Genomic DNA, 15,701 nt, shown 5'->3' with positions numbered 1-15,701 from the left:
GAAAAGTAATTAGATTGAATTGTTCCTTTTTCTTAAAACCATCACGGGTCTCTCTGGATAATAAATGTGACCTCTCAGCAGAATGTAAGTTGGGACAAACTTCATCAGAGTCTTTTTGTCTGCTTCTTTAAATGATGATCGTCAGTACCCAGTCTCGGTCTTATTTGCATGAAAGAATGCCAAGACTGGTCCTTTTGCTAATGTGAACACTTTTCACCCACTCCCAAATAGCTTCAAAGAGGTGCCCATCTGTGCCTCCCCTCTTTTGCAGTTTCCCTGCTTTTGGAAACTAATCATTTCACTGAGAGTCTAATTTTCTAAAAGGCTCTTTAAAAAACAATTTTGTGGACGGGGATGGGGTGTTTGAGTGGATGCCTAGCTGCCGTCAAAACTTATCTGAATAGGGATGAGTAGTTCGAATGCTTCTCTAGGACATGGTCATAACAATCTCCTGTAAGACTGCAGACGTCAGCTCTCTCTTTACTCTCTCCTATCATTTCCCTAACCTGAGATGATTCATCTTCAGGCTCCAGCGTTTGGGATGTTTGAAACTCCGACCGCTTTGTGAACCTAGAAACTAGAGGACATGCTGAGTTTTTTCTTTAAAAAAAAAAAAAAATCCCTCGCGCTGGGGCGTGCCGTTGTGGCTGGGTCTTCTTCCTTCTGTCCTCAAAGGGGAGGAGCTCTCGAGCCCGGCTCAGCCAAGCAGAAACCGCCAACACTAAAAAGCTTTCAAAAGTGCCAGGATCTCAAGGAGGAGTTCGCCAGAAACAGGAAGGAGCTGCTCCGAGGACTTGTGGTTCTGAAAAGTCATTGGAAAGTGAGTGCAGGTGTCTTAACTCCAAGGTAGGGCTGAATTGAAGAGTCGAAACTGTTTTTCCAGCCCAGTGAAAGGAACAACCGGAGAAATCGAAAAGGGACCAAAGACAAACTAGAGCTGCGCGAAACGGCTACTTATAATACCAGGAAAGGAGGGAGCTGACCACGGCCTCTGGTGCTGAAGGGTCGGGCCGCGGAGGAAGAATGTTTGAAGACAACTGAAACAGTCAAAAGTCCTTAGCTGACTTCTGCTCCAAGAACGGAGTGAGTGGGACGCGATCAAGAGTTTCCTACGGTAAGTTGGTGGAAAAATGAAACTGTCCCCCATCAGAGATCAGCCAGAAGGCATTGCCAAAAGTCTCTTCTACCTCTGATTGGAACGGGGCTGTAGATTAAACAAAGTTTTAAACTGCTGCCTGCATGAATTCCTTTTTATAGCGTCCCATTTGCCCTCTGAAATAGTGTCTAATTAAAGGCTTTAATGCATTCCCATAAGCAATCTTGACTGTGAATACAAAAACAAGCTAAATGTTAATTAATTTTTAATTAATCCACATTATTCAATGAGTTAGAGAATAGATTGTTTGAACTTTATCCCAGGCAGCAATGTTTATAATTAAAATCAATTAGTGCACATTGTTTACATGCACACAAACACAGTGCCCTTAAACCTATGTAATTATGTTGTCTAAACATAGTGGTTGCAGAAAATAATTTCTTGATCTGAATGAGATTGTATGGATGTATAACAGAGATTCTTATTGTTATTTTTTTATATTTTAACTTTAAAGTACTTAATTTATCAGGGCAAAGGGGATAACTTTAGGTTTGTTATTCTATTTTGGTCTTTTCCAGTTAGAAAATATTTAGATATGTTAGAACTATAACTTCCAGGGTAAGGAAGGCTTTTAAAGTTCAACCCAGAGAGGTTTGTTGGACAATTCTCAATTTTAATTTGTGGCTGGATTAATCAAGTCATGGCATTTTTTGTTTAACTGAGGTGGGGGGGAAGTGAATAATATATAGAGTTGAAATTGTTGGTTAATGATAGCTTACATTTAAAAAGAGAGATCTACCACAAAAATTGCAACAACAACATTTGTGTGCGAGAGAAAAATCCATCATCTTAAGGTGCATGCACATTCAGCATTCAAAGAGAAACAGCATAGAAGAATAAGTATGTCTCAGAGGTAGTTTTATCCATTCCCTTACTCAGATTTGGGGAAAATTTCTTTGGTATTCCAAAGGTGACTTCTGAACCTTACTGGTTTCGATATGTGGTCAGCTTTGGGGAGAAGCCATAATAAAGCACATGCTTTGTTTCACTAAGTTTCTCTGATTGAAAGGGTCTTGGGTAACTGAAGGAAAGCACTACTCTAAACTTTAAAGAGCTACATTCACCATAAATTGGATGGCTGGATCTATGGCTAGACCTGGCATAAGAATTTAATAAAGTGATGCAATTTATTTGTTTTAAACTTAGGAGTATTCTTGTTGAATTTAATATTCTTGGAAATCATGAAAGTGAGTGGCTTAGACTAATTTTTATTAAGGTAAAGTTCCTTTTGAGATTAGAACAACTCTTGACAACTTCATGCATATACATGTAGAGTTTGTTTGATTCTAATACAGAAGTATCTTGGTATTATGTTGCTCATGCAAGTGTACAGATTTCCTGATAATCTCACTCCTCACTCCTCCTCCTCCTCCTCCAAAGTAAATGTCATTACTTTCTACATTTTATTGGAGAAGTGTCCTATTCATCATAGTGCAAATGATCTAGACCACTGCAAAAACACTTGCCCTGCCAGTAACATTAATTTCATAGTTTCAAGATGTATTGGCCCTTTGATAATCTGCAAAGTTGCCACATAATGTCTTTGCCATTTGTTCTCTCATTTAAAAAGTACCCCATTTATTCAGATACTAGTAGATTTGATAGACAGATTGGTGGTAATAAAAACATGAAAAGGGAAGAATGATGGTTCTCGCTCAGCTTCAATGAAAAGAGAAAAGAAGAGATTTGGGCAAAACTCAAAATACAGATGCCCACAGCTATTTCAAATGAGGAAACATGATGCCTTTCTCCATGCCCTTTGGCCAAGCCCCATCTGGCTCTGCTTTCCCCAGACTTCCCCAACTGAACTGACAGACAGCTTGTAATTCTCTAGGAATATTAATCAGATATCCCCCAACCCTTCAACCTCATGGCACTAGGAAGAGTGTAATTGGAAGCAAGGAGGAAGGTTTGCTTTTACTATAAAGATCTCTCTCCTTTAAAAACTGTATTAACAGGCTAGTATGAAAGAGTAAAAGTAAAAGAAAAAAAATCCTAGTTTCAGATGTAGATATACCTAAATAATGTTCATATATTCTTGGAAAACTAAGGTGGGACAGAGGTATTTGGAAATGATTTGTTAATGAATGATTTGAAAGTAGGACTAGTATAGATATAGATGTGTGTAAGAAAGAAAGGAGGAGAGAAAGTATTTCTATTTATATGGAATGTACTTCTATTTATATGGAATGAAACTTGTAGCCAGCATGAGTTTGGTAATAGCAGTTCATGCCAAACCAATCTTATTTCATTCTTTGACAAAGTGACTAAATTAGTAGACCAACAAAATGCCATGGACATTGTATACTTAGACTTCAGCAAGGCATTTGACAACCTACTTCTTGGTAAACTAGAAAAATGTGGGATAGACAGCATCACCACCAGATGGATTTGTAACTGGCTGACAAACTGTACTCAGTGAGTAATCCTTAATGGTACTACATCTACATGGAGGGAAGTAAGCAGTGGGGTACCACAAGGTTCTGTCTTAGGCCCAGTACTCTTCAATATCTTCATCAATGACTTGGATGAGGGAATTGAAGGGGAATTCATCAAATTTGCAGATGACACCAAACTGGCAGGAGTAGCCAACACCCAAGAAGACAAACCCAGGATCCAAAAAGATCTTGACAAACTTGAACAATGGGCCCTGTCCAACAAAATAGTTTCAATGTGAAGCAAAGCAAAGTTTTACATTTAAGCAGGAAAAAATCAAAGGTACAATTACAGACTGGGCAAGACTGGCTTAAAAACAGTAACTGTGAGAGGGACCTTGGAGTCCTAGTGGATGATCATTGACCATGCACCAGGAATAGAAGGGGAACTCATCAGCAGATGACACTAAGCTGGCAGGAATAGCCAACACCCCAGAAGACAAACTCAGAATCCAAAAAGATCTTAACAGACTTAAACAATGGGCCCTATCCAACAACATGAAATTTAATGTGGAGAAAAGCAATGTTTTACACCTAGGCAGGAAAAACCAAATGAATAAGTATAGATTAGGCAAAACCTGGCTCGAAAACAATAACTATGACAGTAACTTGAAGTCCTAGTGGATGATCACTTAAATGTGAGCCAGCAGTACGCAGCAGCAGCCAAACAAGCTAACACAATCCTTGATTGTATAAACAGAGGTATAGAATCAAAATCAGGTGAAGTATTAGTACCTTTTTATAAATCCTTAGTAAGATTACACCTGGAATACTGCATCTAGTTTTGGTCACCACATTGCAAAAAAGATGTTGAGACTTTGGAAAAAGTGCAAAGAAGAGCAACTAAGATGATTAGGGAGCTAGAAGCTAAAACATATGAAGAATGGTTGCAGAAATTGGGTATGGCCAGTCTAGAGAAAAGAAGGACTAGGGTTGACAGAATAACAGTATTCCAGTATTTTTGTGGAACTGCCACAAAAAGGACAGGGGTCAACTTATTTTCCAAAGCACCAGAAAGCAAGACAAAAAAAAATGAATGGATGGAAGCTAATCAAGGAGAGAAGTAACCTGGAATTAACGAGAAACTTCTTAACACTGAGGACAATTAATCAGTGGAACAGCTTGCCTTCAGAAGGTGTGGTTGCTTCATCATTGGAGGTTTTTAAGAAAAGACTGGACAGCCACCTGTCCAGGTGGTTGGACTAGAAGACCTCCAAGGTCCCTTCCAGTTCTATTCTGATTGGTTAAAATTGGCACAAAATGAAAACTTAGCACAATTTGCCTTTTTCTTAGTTTTTTCAAACTCCAGTTAGACAAGATTTAGATTTTAAAATTCAACCATAAACAAAATTTATTTATGTGAGGTAATGATATTCCAAACCACATCAAAATCCAACAAATTCATAACTTTGAATAAGGAAAGAAGAGAGGGGATGAGAAAGGCTTACTGTTTAACTGCAAATGTAATTACGTTAGCAAATGTTGAGCAAAGCATTCAAGTTGATGATTCCCATAATAATAAATTTAAATCAGTGTATGCTTATAGTAAAGGAATATGGCCCAGATTAGTGGAAAAGAGAACATGCTTTCCATTCAAAAATTCTTAATTTCATTCTCATTCATTTGCAAAGTTTTTGCAAATAGAGTTGGGCACGACTCTTGGACAGAACCTTTGACAAGCTATAATCCATCAGAGAGTATGAAGATTTGTTGCAGCTGTATTTGACATGATAGCTTTCTGTTTGGAGTTTAAATTCCTTCTATTGAATTAGAACTTGTGTTCTTAAAACATGCTCTAAATAAGCAGCAACCAGTGCTAGAGATAATCCGTATATCAACAATGTTCAGCTGCCTCCCAGGATTATTAAGAAAATGGCCAGAGATCTTTAACTCTAAAAAGTAGGAGGAAAAAAAGTTTAGCTCTGGTGAATAAAACCTATACAAAAAGTTTGATTTATTTGTCCTGTTGAAAGACAAATCATCTGCTATATATATGATAGCTTCTGGTCTGCAGCAAAGATTCCAATCTAGCTATATTGTGCCTAAGAATCTTCTACCAAATTAAGATTGCTGAAAAGGGAGTTAAGTATCTGGAGACCTGGTATTTACTCACACCTCAAATGACTCTAGAAACAGACTTTTGAAAATCAGGTTGTATGACATAGCCTAAGGATAGGGCTACTGTCCCAAGTAACAGACGAAATATTCTAAAATCAACTTACACTGTAAAAATTAACAGTGGGGTAAAACAATAGTTACTTCAGCAAATAACATGCAAGCAATAAGCCACTGTGTAGTCTGCTGCATTGTCTGGAAAGAGAATAAAAACTTTTGCAACTGGCTAAATTACTAGTGATGCTGATGTTGTAAGATATAGGAAAAGACAGAGCTAAGATCACATTAGATAGACTGGGTCGATTTGTTGAATTTTAGTAGGTGATTTTGCTCCTTGCTGATATTGAAGTGCAGAATAAAATATAATTACAAAAACTACTGTGTTGGATTTCATTAGTTGTGGGTGTGGGTGTGTATACACACATACGTTTTTATCCAGTTGCTTTTTGCTAAGCCAAAGCAGATAGCTTTTTGAACCTGGTTTTTTTTTTACTAAAAATGTTTCAAGATTTCATTTTGCTTCACTGTATTATAAGCTTTTATTATAATCACACATTCATTCATTTGCTCATTGATTCAAGACAAGGAAGTGCAAACTATACAAAATGTAGCTTTCTGGTCTTAATAAAATAGGTTTATTTTCATCATATATGTAAGAAAAGTCTCTCCATTCTTCGGAACCTTAATCCTATATTATTTGTGTGTCTCTTTATATCTGCTAATGGCCCATTGCTACCTATTCAGTTGGTATAAGCTGACATTGTTGGTATTGTACAGTCCCCCTGCTGCATAGCTACCTCCTGTGAGCTCCTGGAATCCATGCCATGGGTTGACAGTGATGTTCCCAAAGCTAATGGATCTAAGAACTTCAGCTTACCTCCTCCGGGTCAGAGAGGGATCCTTGCAGCTCTCAATGTCATTGGAGGCTATGAGCAAGCAGCATAGTGTGAACTAGTTTCCTTCCTTCCTTCCTCCCTCCCTCCCTCCCCCCTCCGCCCTCCTTCCTCCTTCCTTCCTTCCTTCCTTCCTTCCTTCCTTCCTTCCTTCCTTCCTTCCTTCCTTCCTTCCTTCCTTCCTTCCTTCCTTCCCAGTTCTAGTAAGTGTTGATTGGGAATAGTTCTATATCACAGTACCTGCTTTTCAGGGTTCCACAAGTTTCAGCATTCTCTCCACTCCTGTTTAACATCTACACCATTCCACTGGGGGAGACTGTTCAACAGGATGGGATGAAGTATCATCAGTACCTTAATGATACCTAGCTTTAATCTTTAATCTCCACTCCTAGTTGCCCAAGTGAAACTGTAAAAGGTCTATCTCCTTGTCTGAAGGCTGTTAATGGGGAAGAACAGGTTTCAGCCTAGCAAAACTGAGTGGTTCAAGGTTTCAGGGCCTCCTAAATGGAATTCTGCAGTGTGTTTACAAGGGGCTGCCCTCAAAGAGCACCCAGAAAGTGCAGCTGATTCAAAATTCAGCAATGCAACCTTCCTTGATCAATGTACAATCTTTGTTCCATGAACTGCTTTGATTGCCAGTATGTTTCTGGGTTCAAATCACAATGCTGGTAGTTACAGTATCTAAAAAGCCCTTCATGGTATCAGGCCATGTTATTTGAGGAACCACACTTCATCCTGACTCTATCTATCAATGCCATCATGTTCAGTTGGTGAGATATGCTAGAGGTTCTTCCATTAGAGAATGTCATCTGAAGGAATCAGGAAAAGAGCCTATTTGATGATAGTGTCTGCTCTTTGCACATGATCCCCTTGGAGATCAGGCTAATCAGAACTCAGTTGACTTTTTATAAGGTGTTGAAGTCACACGTCATGGTGCTCAGAATGTATTGCAGAGTCTATGAAATGTTTATGTTGATGTTGGATTTTGTTTATAGTTTTATCCCAGCTGCAGTTATGTATTTATTGTTATGCTATTCAAATTAATCAATATTCTACTCCGTGCCATTCTATCACTTTTAAAAATCTTCCTCAGGTGATCCCAGTCAATCAGGGATCTTATCATTAATTGTGAAAACATCCCTAAAATATTGGCCAATTATCAAAATGAAATAAGGATAATCTCTTTTACTCATGGGACATTGTAGTTAATCATGCCTCTCTAAGCATGGCACCCAATTAAATATAATCAGTAAGTTAATAGACCAGGATCAGGAAGATCCAGGTTCATATTCACACAGTCATGGAAGTTTATTGGATGATTTTGGAACAGTCACTATCAAGCAAGATTATTGTGGGGACAGAACTGGAAGAAGGAATCCTATATATCCTGCCATGGGCTACTTAAGGATAGATTGGAAATATACTTAACAAAAACTCTACAAACTGGTCATTTTTTTCATATTGAACTTTGAAAAAAATGCTTGAAAGGGAAGCAGTGAAGAATGAAGAATTAGCTTGATACTTTTAAGTGTACATGATCTGGTAATTTCCAAAGACATTGCATTAGTCCTGACACAGATGTCTTCCTTTACTCAGCTTTTGATACAGTTCCTAAGTATGCTCAGGTTTTGCTTTGTAATCTGAAAGCTGACTCATTAAAGTAAGAACAAGGATGATGGGTGACCCTGGGCCTTTTGAAAATCTGAACCCAGGTTCAGATGGGTTACAGGCAGAACTCCTATTCAGAGAAGCCAGCTGCTGAAATTTCAAGTAAGGTAAAGGAGAGAAATGAAGTTGATAAGAAAGGATTTATAGAGGGGATCAGGATTGAATTAATCACAAGTCTACCTATTGTAATCCCATTGTTCCTATGAGTTGCTCAGCTTTACCAACGTATCCTTTTAAAAACTCCTCAAGATGCTAAAGTTAGCAAACCAGCTCATGCTGTCAAATGTGGTTGCATGCTATCATTGGGCTTGCTAAATATGATACAGATTTGTCAAACAGAAGTTGTCAGTTAAAGGTTGTCAATTCACACAAACAGGGAAACACAGAAGCATATTGGCCACTGAGCTCACACATCAGGGATTTGTGGCTAATATGCTTCCTGGGTTCCATATCTTCACACACTTCATTTCACTACTAACACCACAATGGTGGCAGAGGAGAGAACAAAATGGACAGTGATTTATATATGTGTGTGTGTGTGTGTATGTATATGTATATATGTGTGTGTATATATGTATATATATACTGTATATATATGTGTGTGTGTGTGTGTATCTATGTATGTATATATATACTGTGTGTGTGTATGTATAATGTGAATATGTGTATTATATATGTGCGTGTGGGTAGATATATACTTTCTTTTGAGAGCAGGCAACAGAATTTCATTTTTAATGTGGGCCAGTATGCTCACAGTAAAATTGACAATAAAGGTTATCTTATCTATCTTATCTTATCTAACATATTGAGAGGTTTGAGACAGAAAAGGAGAATTTATCTTAGAGCTGCTTCTTTTGCATTTTCAGCGGTTGCTTTTCCCAGCAAAATGCAGATCTGGGGATGTTCCTTAGTTTGTAGTGATGGAAGAGAGCAATGGCTTTTTTCCTTCAGCTTTCTTTATGTGGCCCTCTCCAGATGCGCTGAGAATTTGGGAGTTCTAATTAGCATATACGAGGGCAAATCGGAAATAAACCTCTGTTTGGTTATCAATGAAGCAGTTCCATTGGGATGTTTTTGATCACCCCACCTATAGCGCTGAGCAACTACTACTAAGGAATTTCAAACCTTGTAAGACATTAAGAAAGTGCCTCAATTTGAATGGCGATTATGTTGAAAAGTAATGTAATGTTCTAGTTTTCTAATGTGTATAATAAAATTTCTGTATCTGTGAATGTCTGTCATTGATAACCAAACAGAGGTTTATTTCTGTATTGGCTTTGTACATGTGGGGCATTGGGTTCCAACAAGTTGTTTTTCTTGCTTACTAATGTCATTTTGGTAGTACATAATCAAGAATATCCTGTTGACATAGACTGCAGCAGTTACTGTTGTTGTATATAAATTTGCAGCTATAGTCAAAGCTAAAATTCTGCTCAATCCTCATTCTCACAATGCATTTGAATTATGCCCTACATCTCAGATTTATTGAAAACCTTTAGTCAAACTAGAATTCATTCATTATGTGGAAATGATGGGATTGCACTAAATTAAAGTGGACATGCAGGAATATCCAGTTAATTCATCCTGTCATCCCATTAAGCACAAGGCAATGAACAGAAATAAAATAAATGCCGACAAAAAGCAGGATGGGAAAGGACTAAATGAAGCCCTATTATAAAATATAGATGCTAAAAAAAAAAACAGCACTGGACAAAGACCATAGTTGAGCCCAAAATTTATGTTGCTAAGTGTAACAATTGTTAAATGAGTTTGCCCCATTTCAGGACTTTTCTTGCAACAATTGTTAAGTGAATCACTGTATTGGCTAAGTTAATAACCTGGTTGTTAAGTGAATCTGACTTCACCATTGACTTTTCTTGTCAGAAGGTTGCAAAAGCTGATCTCCTGATCTCAGGATACTGCAACCATCATAAATATGAACCAGTTGCCTAGCATCTGAATTCTGAACATGTGACCATGGGGATGCTACAATGTGAAAAACAGTCATAAGTCACTTTTTCCAGTGCCGTTGTAACTTTGAACAGTCACTAAATGAATGGATGTAAGTTGAGAAATTCCTGTAAAGCATCCTTCTGAATTGTTTTGCATGGCAACATTCCTCAACCATCTTCAATGGAGTTGCATTGCCAACTGCATCATCGCTTACTTCTTCTGGCCTTTCCATCTGATGTCCCTGCATAGAAATCTCTTTTAGAGATTCCAAGAGATGTTGGGAGATGTTCTGGAGAAAGTTTCCAAAGCAATATCAAATCACCTCCATGTGCCAGATTGCATCATCCAAGCCATTTAATGAGGCAGGGTATTCAGGCCTACTACAAGATAAATATGGCAATTATGGTAGGAGAATCCTTCCAGGACTCTTTTTTTCCCCATACTCTTTCAAATACCAGATGTAACAAGTTTGGCAATTAGTTAGCTAGAATTTTCACCTATCTTTCCTCCCAGAGTTTAAGCCAGTTTACATGAGGATCTCTCTTCTTTTGATCTCAACAAATGGGTGAAATTCACTGGGCTGAGAGAGAGAGTAACTTGGCCAAAGTCTCTTGGGGTGAAGGAAGAGTGGGAACTAGGTTTATTGATTCTAGATCAACATCACCATTATACCACATAGCCCATCTTGGTCTGATATCTTTGGGATAGTGCTTTATAGCCTTGGTGCAAGTTTCTGGAGGTAAATCTGAACTCTGGTCAAACGTGATCTGTTGCCTTGCTCTGCAAAGTTGTATAACTGATATAACACAAGACACCCCAAGCATAACAGCAGACATCTCAAGCATATCAGTTATGTCCAGTCATCCTGGTCGTAGCAGAAAAACAGCAAAACACAAGAGGTTTATTGGGTATTTGGATTGCTAGATCAGACATTCTTCAGATGTATTGCAGAAGGGCAGGTTTATCCTATACCTTTATAAAATCAGTCTAATCTAAATAATCAGCCCCTTAGCCTTATCCAAGGACAGAGTTTTAATTAAAGCCAGTAACACAGCAGTCAAAGTTAATACTTTTATCCATTATTTCTTCTAGGAAACCTAGAGGAATGAACCCTTTATCCCGTTTGATCCTCAGTGAAAACCCAGTGAGGTGGTTTAAACAGTCCACGATCCAAATCTCTGTTTTTTTTTTCTTTCCAATAATCCTCCCACTGAGAGAATAGACTATCCTGCCAGAGATTGCATAGAGTCAGGGTATCAGGTACCCCATGTATTTTAAGGGAAAGCTAAAGTATTGCATTCTGATTACTTCAATAAGGTAAAGACACACTCACGCTCTGTTAACTGCATCCATGGAGTTTTCCTGGCAACAGTACAGAAGTGGTTTACCATTGCCTTCTTTCAGGATGTTTAACTAATACATAATTAGGATTTGCGTAATGCCAGTTGTATATTAATTCTCTCTCTAATCTATCATCCAAGTCCCATCAGGCATATTAAAAGTGGGATTTGCTACATTGGATGTGGCGATGACCAATCGACCGATTAGTTGGGTGGCACATTTTCAACAAAGCTGCTTATACCTTAAGCTTTATTAAACGAGGACATCAAGCCGACAAGAAGTTGATTATCAGGAAACCTGGGCTGCTTCCTCCCCTCCACCCCCACATAGTTACTGTGGAAATCATTATTCATCAAAGGTAAATGAGGTTACCAGGAAAAACGCTTAGGTTTTCAAGGAACTTGCATCAAATCATGGGCCAGATAAGCATTTTTAGCCATTTCTTTCATCTCCATAGAGATTGAAATGTGATTCTTGTTTGAAAATTAGAAGCTGCCCATTTAAAAGGTTTTAAAAGCAGATCTGCAAAGAGAAAAAAACGGAAGTGAAGCCGTTCCCTAAAATGTCCAATTTTCTCCAGTTCCAAATCCTTCCTATACTGAAATAGCTGCACTTCTTTTTCTAGATGTAAATGTTTAGGTAACCAAAAGGTGCTATTCATGCATAAGAGGAAGACATCGGCAAGCTTAAGAGAACCCTAAGACTGATAAAAAAAGTAAAAGAAAAAACAAAAAATAACAGTAGAAACCACAACTCAACCAGGACTAAATATGTCAGAAGGCATGGAAGCTTAAGTCAAGTTTAGGGGGAGGCAGAAAACCAGGGCAGGGATGGGGAAACTGTAATGGGGTATTATGGGAAAAGGCACTGCTGTTAACCAGACCCCTAAAAACACTCTTGTGACTGAATTTTGCTGAAGAGCCTTTTTGTTGATAACAAAAGGCAAACATCTGAATTTTCATATCAAACCAAAAGCTGACATTTTTATGCCTGCTTTTGATTATCTAACTGTGTCATACTGACCACTAATCCAGCAATACTCTGTTCCCTGAACATTGAGGCAGAATTCACATAAATCCCAATTAATTTGTGCAAGTGGCTTTAATTTACTTTAATTATGGCTAATTTTAGCTGAAACATGGCAATCCTTTTCGCTAGATTTTCCTAGAACTCTCTCAAAATGTTTATATACAATTGTCTAAAAGAAGATCCTTTTTTTCCCAGAAAGATTTTTTTTTAATTTCAGATATAGTTTCATTATAATTTAATTATCGATGCTGTTGTACTCCAGCCTGCTATCCCATTTACTGAAGTTATGTGAAACCCTTAGAAGTCCTGCATCAGACTGGCCAGCTTCCCTGCACAATTATTTCTGCTTTTATTTTAAGCATAATTAAAATAGATGTTAGCTTGGCTGTGGATTTCCCTTTGTAGAAATTAAGATCAGATTGTAGGCAAGTAATGAATTTCTCAACTTCAGGATTTCTCCTGAAAAAAAATATGTCCCACATGCATAAGGTTGCAGATTCAATCCCTCAGCCAAAAATTGGGAAGGCAAAACAGTTGCCTCAAACCCAGAGAAATCATTGTCAGACATTGCTAAATATACAGTGATAGATAGATCAATGATTTGGCTTAATAGAAGACTGTTCTCTAAGTTCTGATGTCTAAAGAAAAGACTTGATTACAGAACCGTTTGTGATCCCCAAACCAAACATGGACATAGTGCCTGTCAGCTCCACTAGGAATACCAGGCCAGAAAAATAACTCCACAGGAAGACCAGAATACACTTTGTGGAGACTGGATATAATAACAGGACCTTACAACTCTGATTGTATTATACTTCCTCTCCTTCTTCTACTCTCCCATGAATTAGGGAGGCATTTGTCTGAATCACTTCTGAATATTAGCTTGTTAACCAGGATCTTTAAAAATGCCTCTCTCTCTCTCTCTCTCTCTCTCTCTCTCTCTCTCACACACACACACACACACACACACATTTGCCTAGGCAATATTCTGGCACATTTTTGTCACAGTCACCACCCTCATTGTCTCTAGTAGCATACCAGATTATAGTCATCATTCGCCAACTATTGCTGCTAAAAAAAAATGCAAAAACAAGAGCAAAGAGGCCATTGCGTTTTTAGGCAACATCATGCAGCTGCTGGGCTACATTAGAATTGCACATTGCTAAGCTATGCAGGCCTCTGGTTATGGCTGGACCTATTATTCTATGAGTTGTAATTCTGAGGAACGGACTTGCCTTCAAAATAAAACCCTGCTTAGGTGAATTATATAATGTACTAAATGTGTTATAACAAAGAATAATATTTATACTTCCTATTCTATTTCTTTAAGATTTTAGAACTGTGTCTCACTGAATTAATATGGATTGTATGGTTATTTTTTTTTCAGGGTAAAGAGATGGCCAAACTCTACCCCAAGTCCAAAGAGATGGCCGAACTCATATCTCCTCAATCCTGGATCAATGAAGCATTGAGTACCCAAAATGAAACCAAGGACAAAGACAGCCGGCAAGTGGCCTATGAGATGCTTTCTGGCATTAATGATGAGAATGACAGTGTTGAGGAAGAAGAGGAAGAAGATAACGGGAAACCCAAGAGAAGGGGGCCAAAGAAGAAGAAAATGACCAAAGCAAGGCTGGAGCGATTCAGGGCCCGCCGAGTGAAAGCTAATGCTCGGGAACGAACACGGATGCATGGACTTAATGATGCTCTTGATAACTTGAGGCGGGTGATGCCCTGCTATTCTAAAACACAGAAGCTGTCCAAAATTGAGACGCTGAGGCTAGCCAGGAACTATATTTGGGCTTTGTCAGAGGTTCTGGAAAGTGGGCAGACTTTAGAAGGCAAAGGTTTTGTGGATATGCTATGCAAAGGTTTGTCCCAACCAACCAGCAATCTAGTTGCTGGTTGTCTCCAGGTAGGACCACAATCCCTGTTCCTGGAGAAACATGAGGAGAAAATCCCTGTTTCTGATTCAACTGTGTCCAGTCATGGTTTTTCTTACCAGTCTCCAGGATTGCCCAGTCCGCCCTATGGAAGCATGGAGACACACCATGTACATTTAAAGCCTCCCTCTTTCAAAACTTTGGTGGATACTTCCTTTGGCAATCATCACCAAGACTGTACATCTCCAGCATATGAAGGTCCCTTGACACCTCCTCTGAGCATCAGTGGAAATTTTTCCTTAAAGCAAGATGGGTCTCCAGACCTAGAAAAATCATACAGTTTTATGGCCCATTATCCATCTGTTAGCCTGAGCAATGCTCACAGTCACACCTCCCATTTTTCAACCACAGTGCCCAAATATGACCTCCCATTAGATGTGACCTATGATTCTTATTCTCACCATGTGGTTGGAGCACAGCTCAGTGCAATATTTGGTGAATAAGTCAGGAAGATAACAGGCAAATGGTTTTTAAATGGACTTTTAAACATTTTTTAAAAAAAATATTGGTAGCATCTTATACCAAATGTTGGTACATAAAAAGAAGGAATTTTACTTATTCAGATATTCCCCTCTGATTTCATGGGAAACCCTTGGGGGAAAGGAAGCAAAGCATGTCTACACCACTGTGAACTTAGACATATTTTAGTAGCTCTAATTTATGGGCTTTTAAATCTATCATCTCAATTGTTGAGTCCGTGGCGGGAAAACAGACACGAGAAGCAGCTGGAGTTCTCAGTTTCATTTATTCAGCGTTCAGCTTACAGGAAGATGGCTTCAGCCTCGCCCAAACGCCTCGCAGCCTCTTATATAGGCAACTCCCGGGTAAATGGGTTACTTTTCCCGCGCCAGCACCCGCGCATGCGCACGGCGCTGGCGACAGCCTGTCTGGTCCCGGGCAGCTTTGCACCTGCCCGGGACTGCCTGCAAACGCCCGAGCCGTTTGCAAGGCTCGGGACATAACATCAATGATCCTTCTTACATGACTATTTCATTTGTAACATTCTTATAATACTGGGAATTTAGAATCAAATTGAACACACACACAAATCTCCTTGCAGTTCTGCAGTAAACAGGGCAGTTGATCATGCTGATTGGTTATTGCCAGTGATGTCCTCAAATCTTCTATTCTATTTGCTACCAGTACTTCTGCCTTTGATCAGGATTTA

The 15,701-nt window shown here is 38.7% G+C and overlaps 1 protein-coding gene across 1 annotated transcript; it reads left to right on the top strand.

Moving 5' to 3' along the window:
- Window positions 1–759: 759 nt before the first annotated feature.
- On the top strand, window positions 760–15,312 carry NEUROD4 (neuronal differentiation 4). The gene is made up of 2 exons (XM_039352599.1): window positions 760–1,114; window positions 13,978–15,312. Exon 2 carries the CDS (start codon window positions 13,987–13,989, stop codon window positions 14,974–14,976), a length of 990 nt encoding a protein of 329 aa, XP_039208533.1. The 5' UTR covers window positions 760–1,114; window positions 13,978–13,986; the 3' UTR covers window positions 14,977–15,312.
- The last annotated feature ends 389 nt before the right edge of the window (window positions 15,313–15,701 follow it).

Source organism: Crotalus tigris, unplaced genomic scaffold (genome assembly GCF_016545835.1).
Source record: "Crotalus tigris isolate CLP2741 ecotype Arizona unplaced genomic scaffold, ASM1654583v1 scf7180000018445.1570621, whole genome shotgun sequence".
Taxonomy (NCBI): Eukaryota; Metazoa; Chordata; class Lepidosauria; order Squamata; family Viperidae; genus Crotalus; species Crotalus tigris.
Note: the sequence above shows the minus strand (reverse complement) of the source record. Positions and strands in the feature narration are given on the sequence as shown.

What these genes read in the sequence shown, in the direction of transcription:
- NEUROD4 (XM_039352599.1), top strand. Translation starts at nt 13,987, where the DNA reads ATGGCCAAACTCTACCCCAAGTCCAAAGAGATGGCCGAACTCATATCT.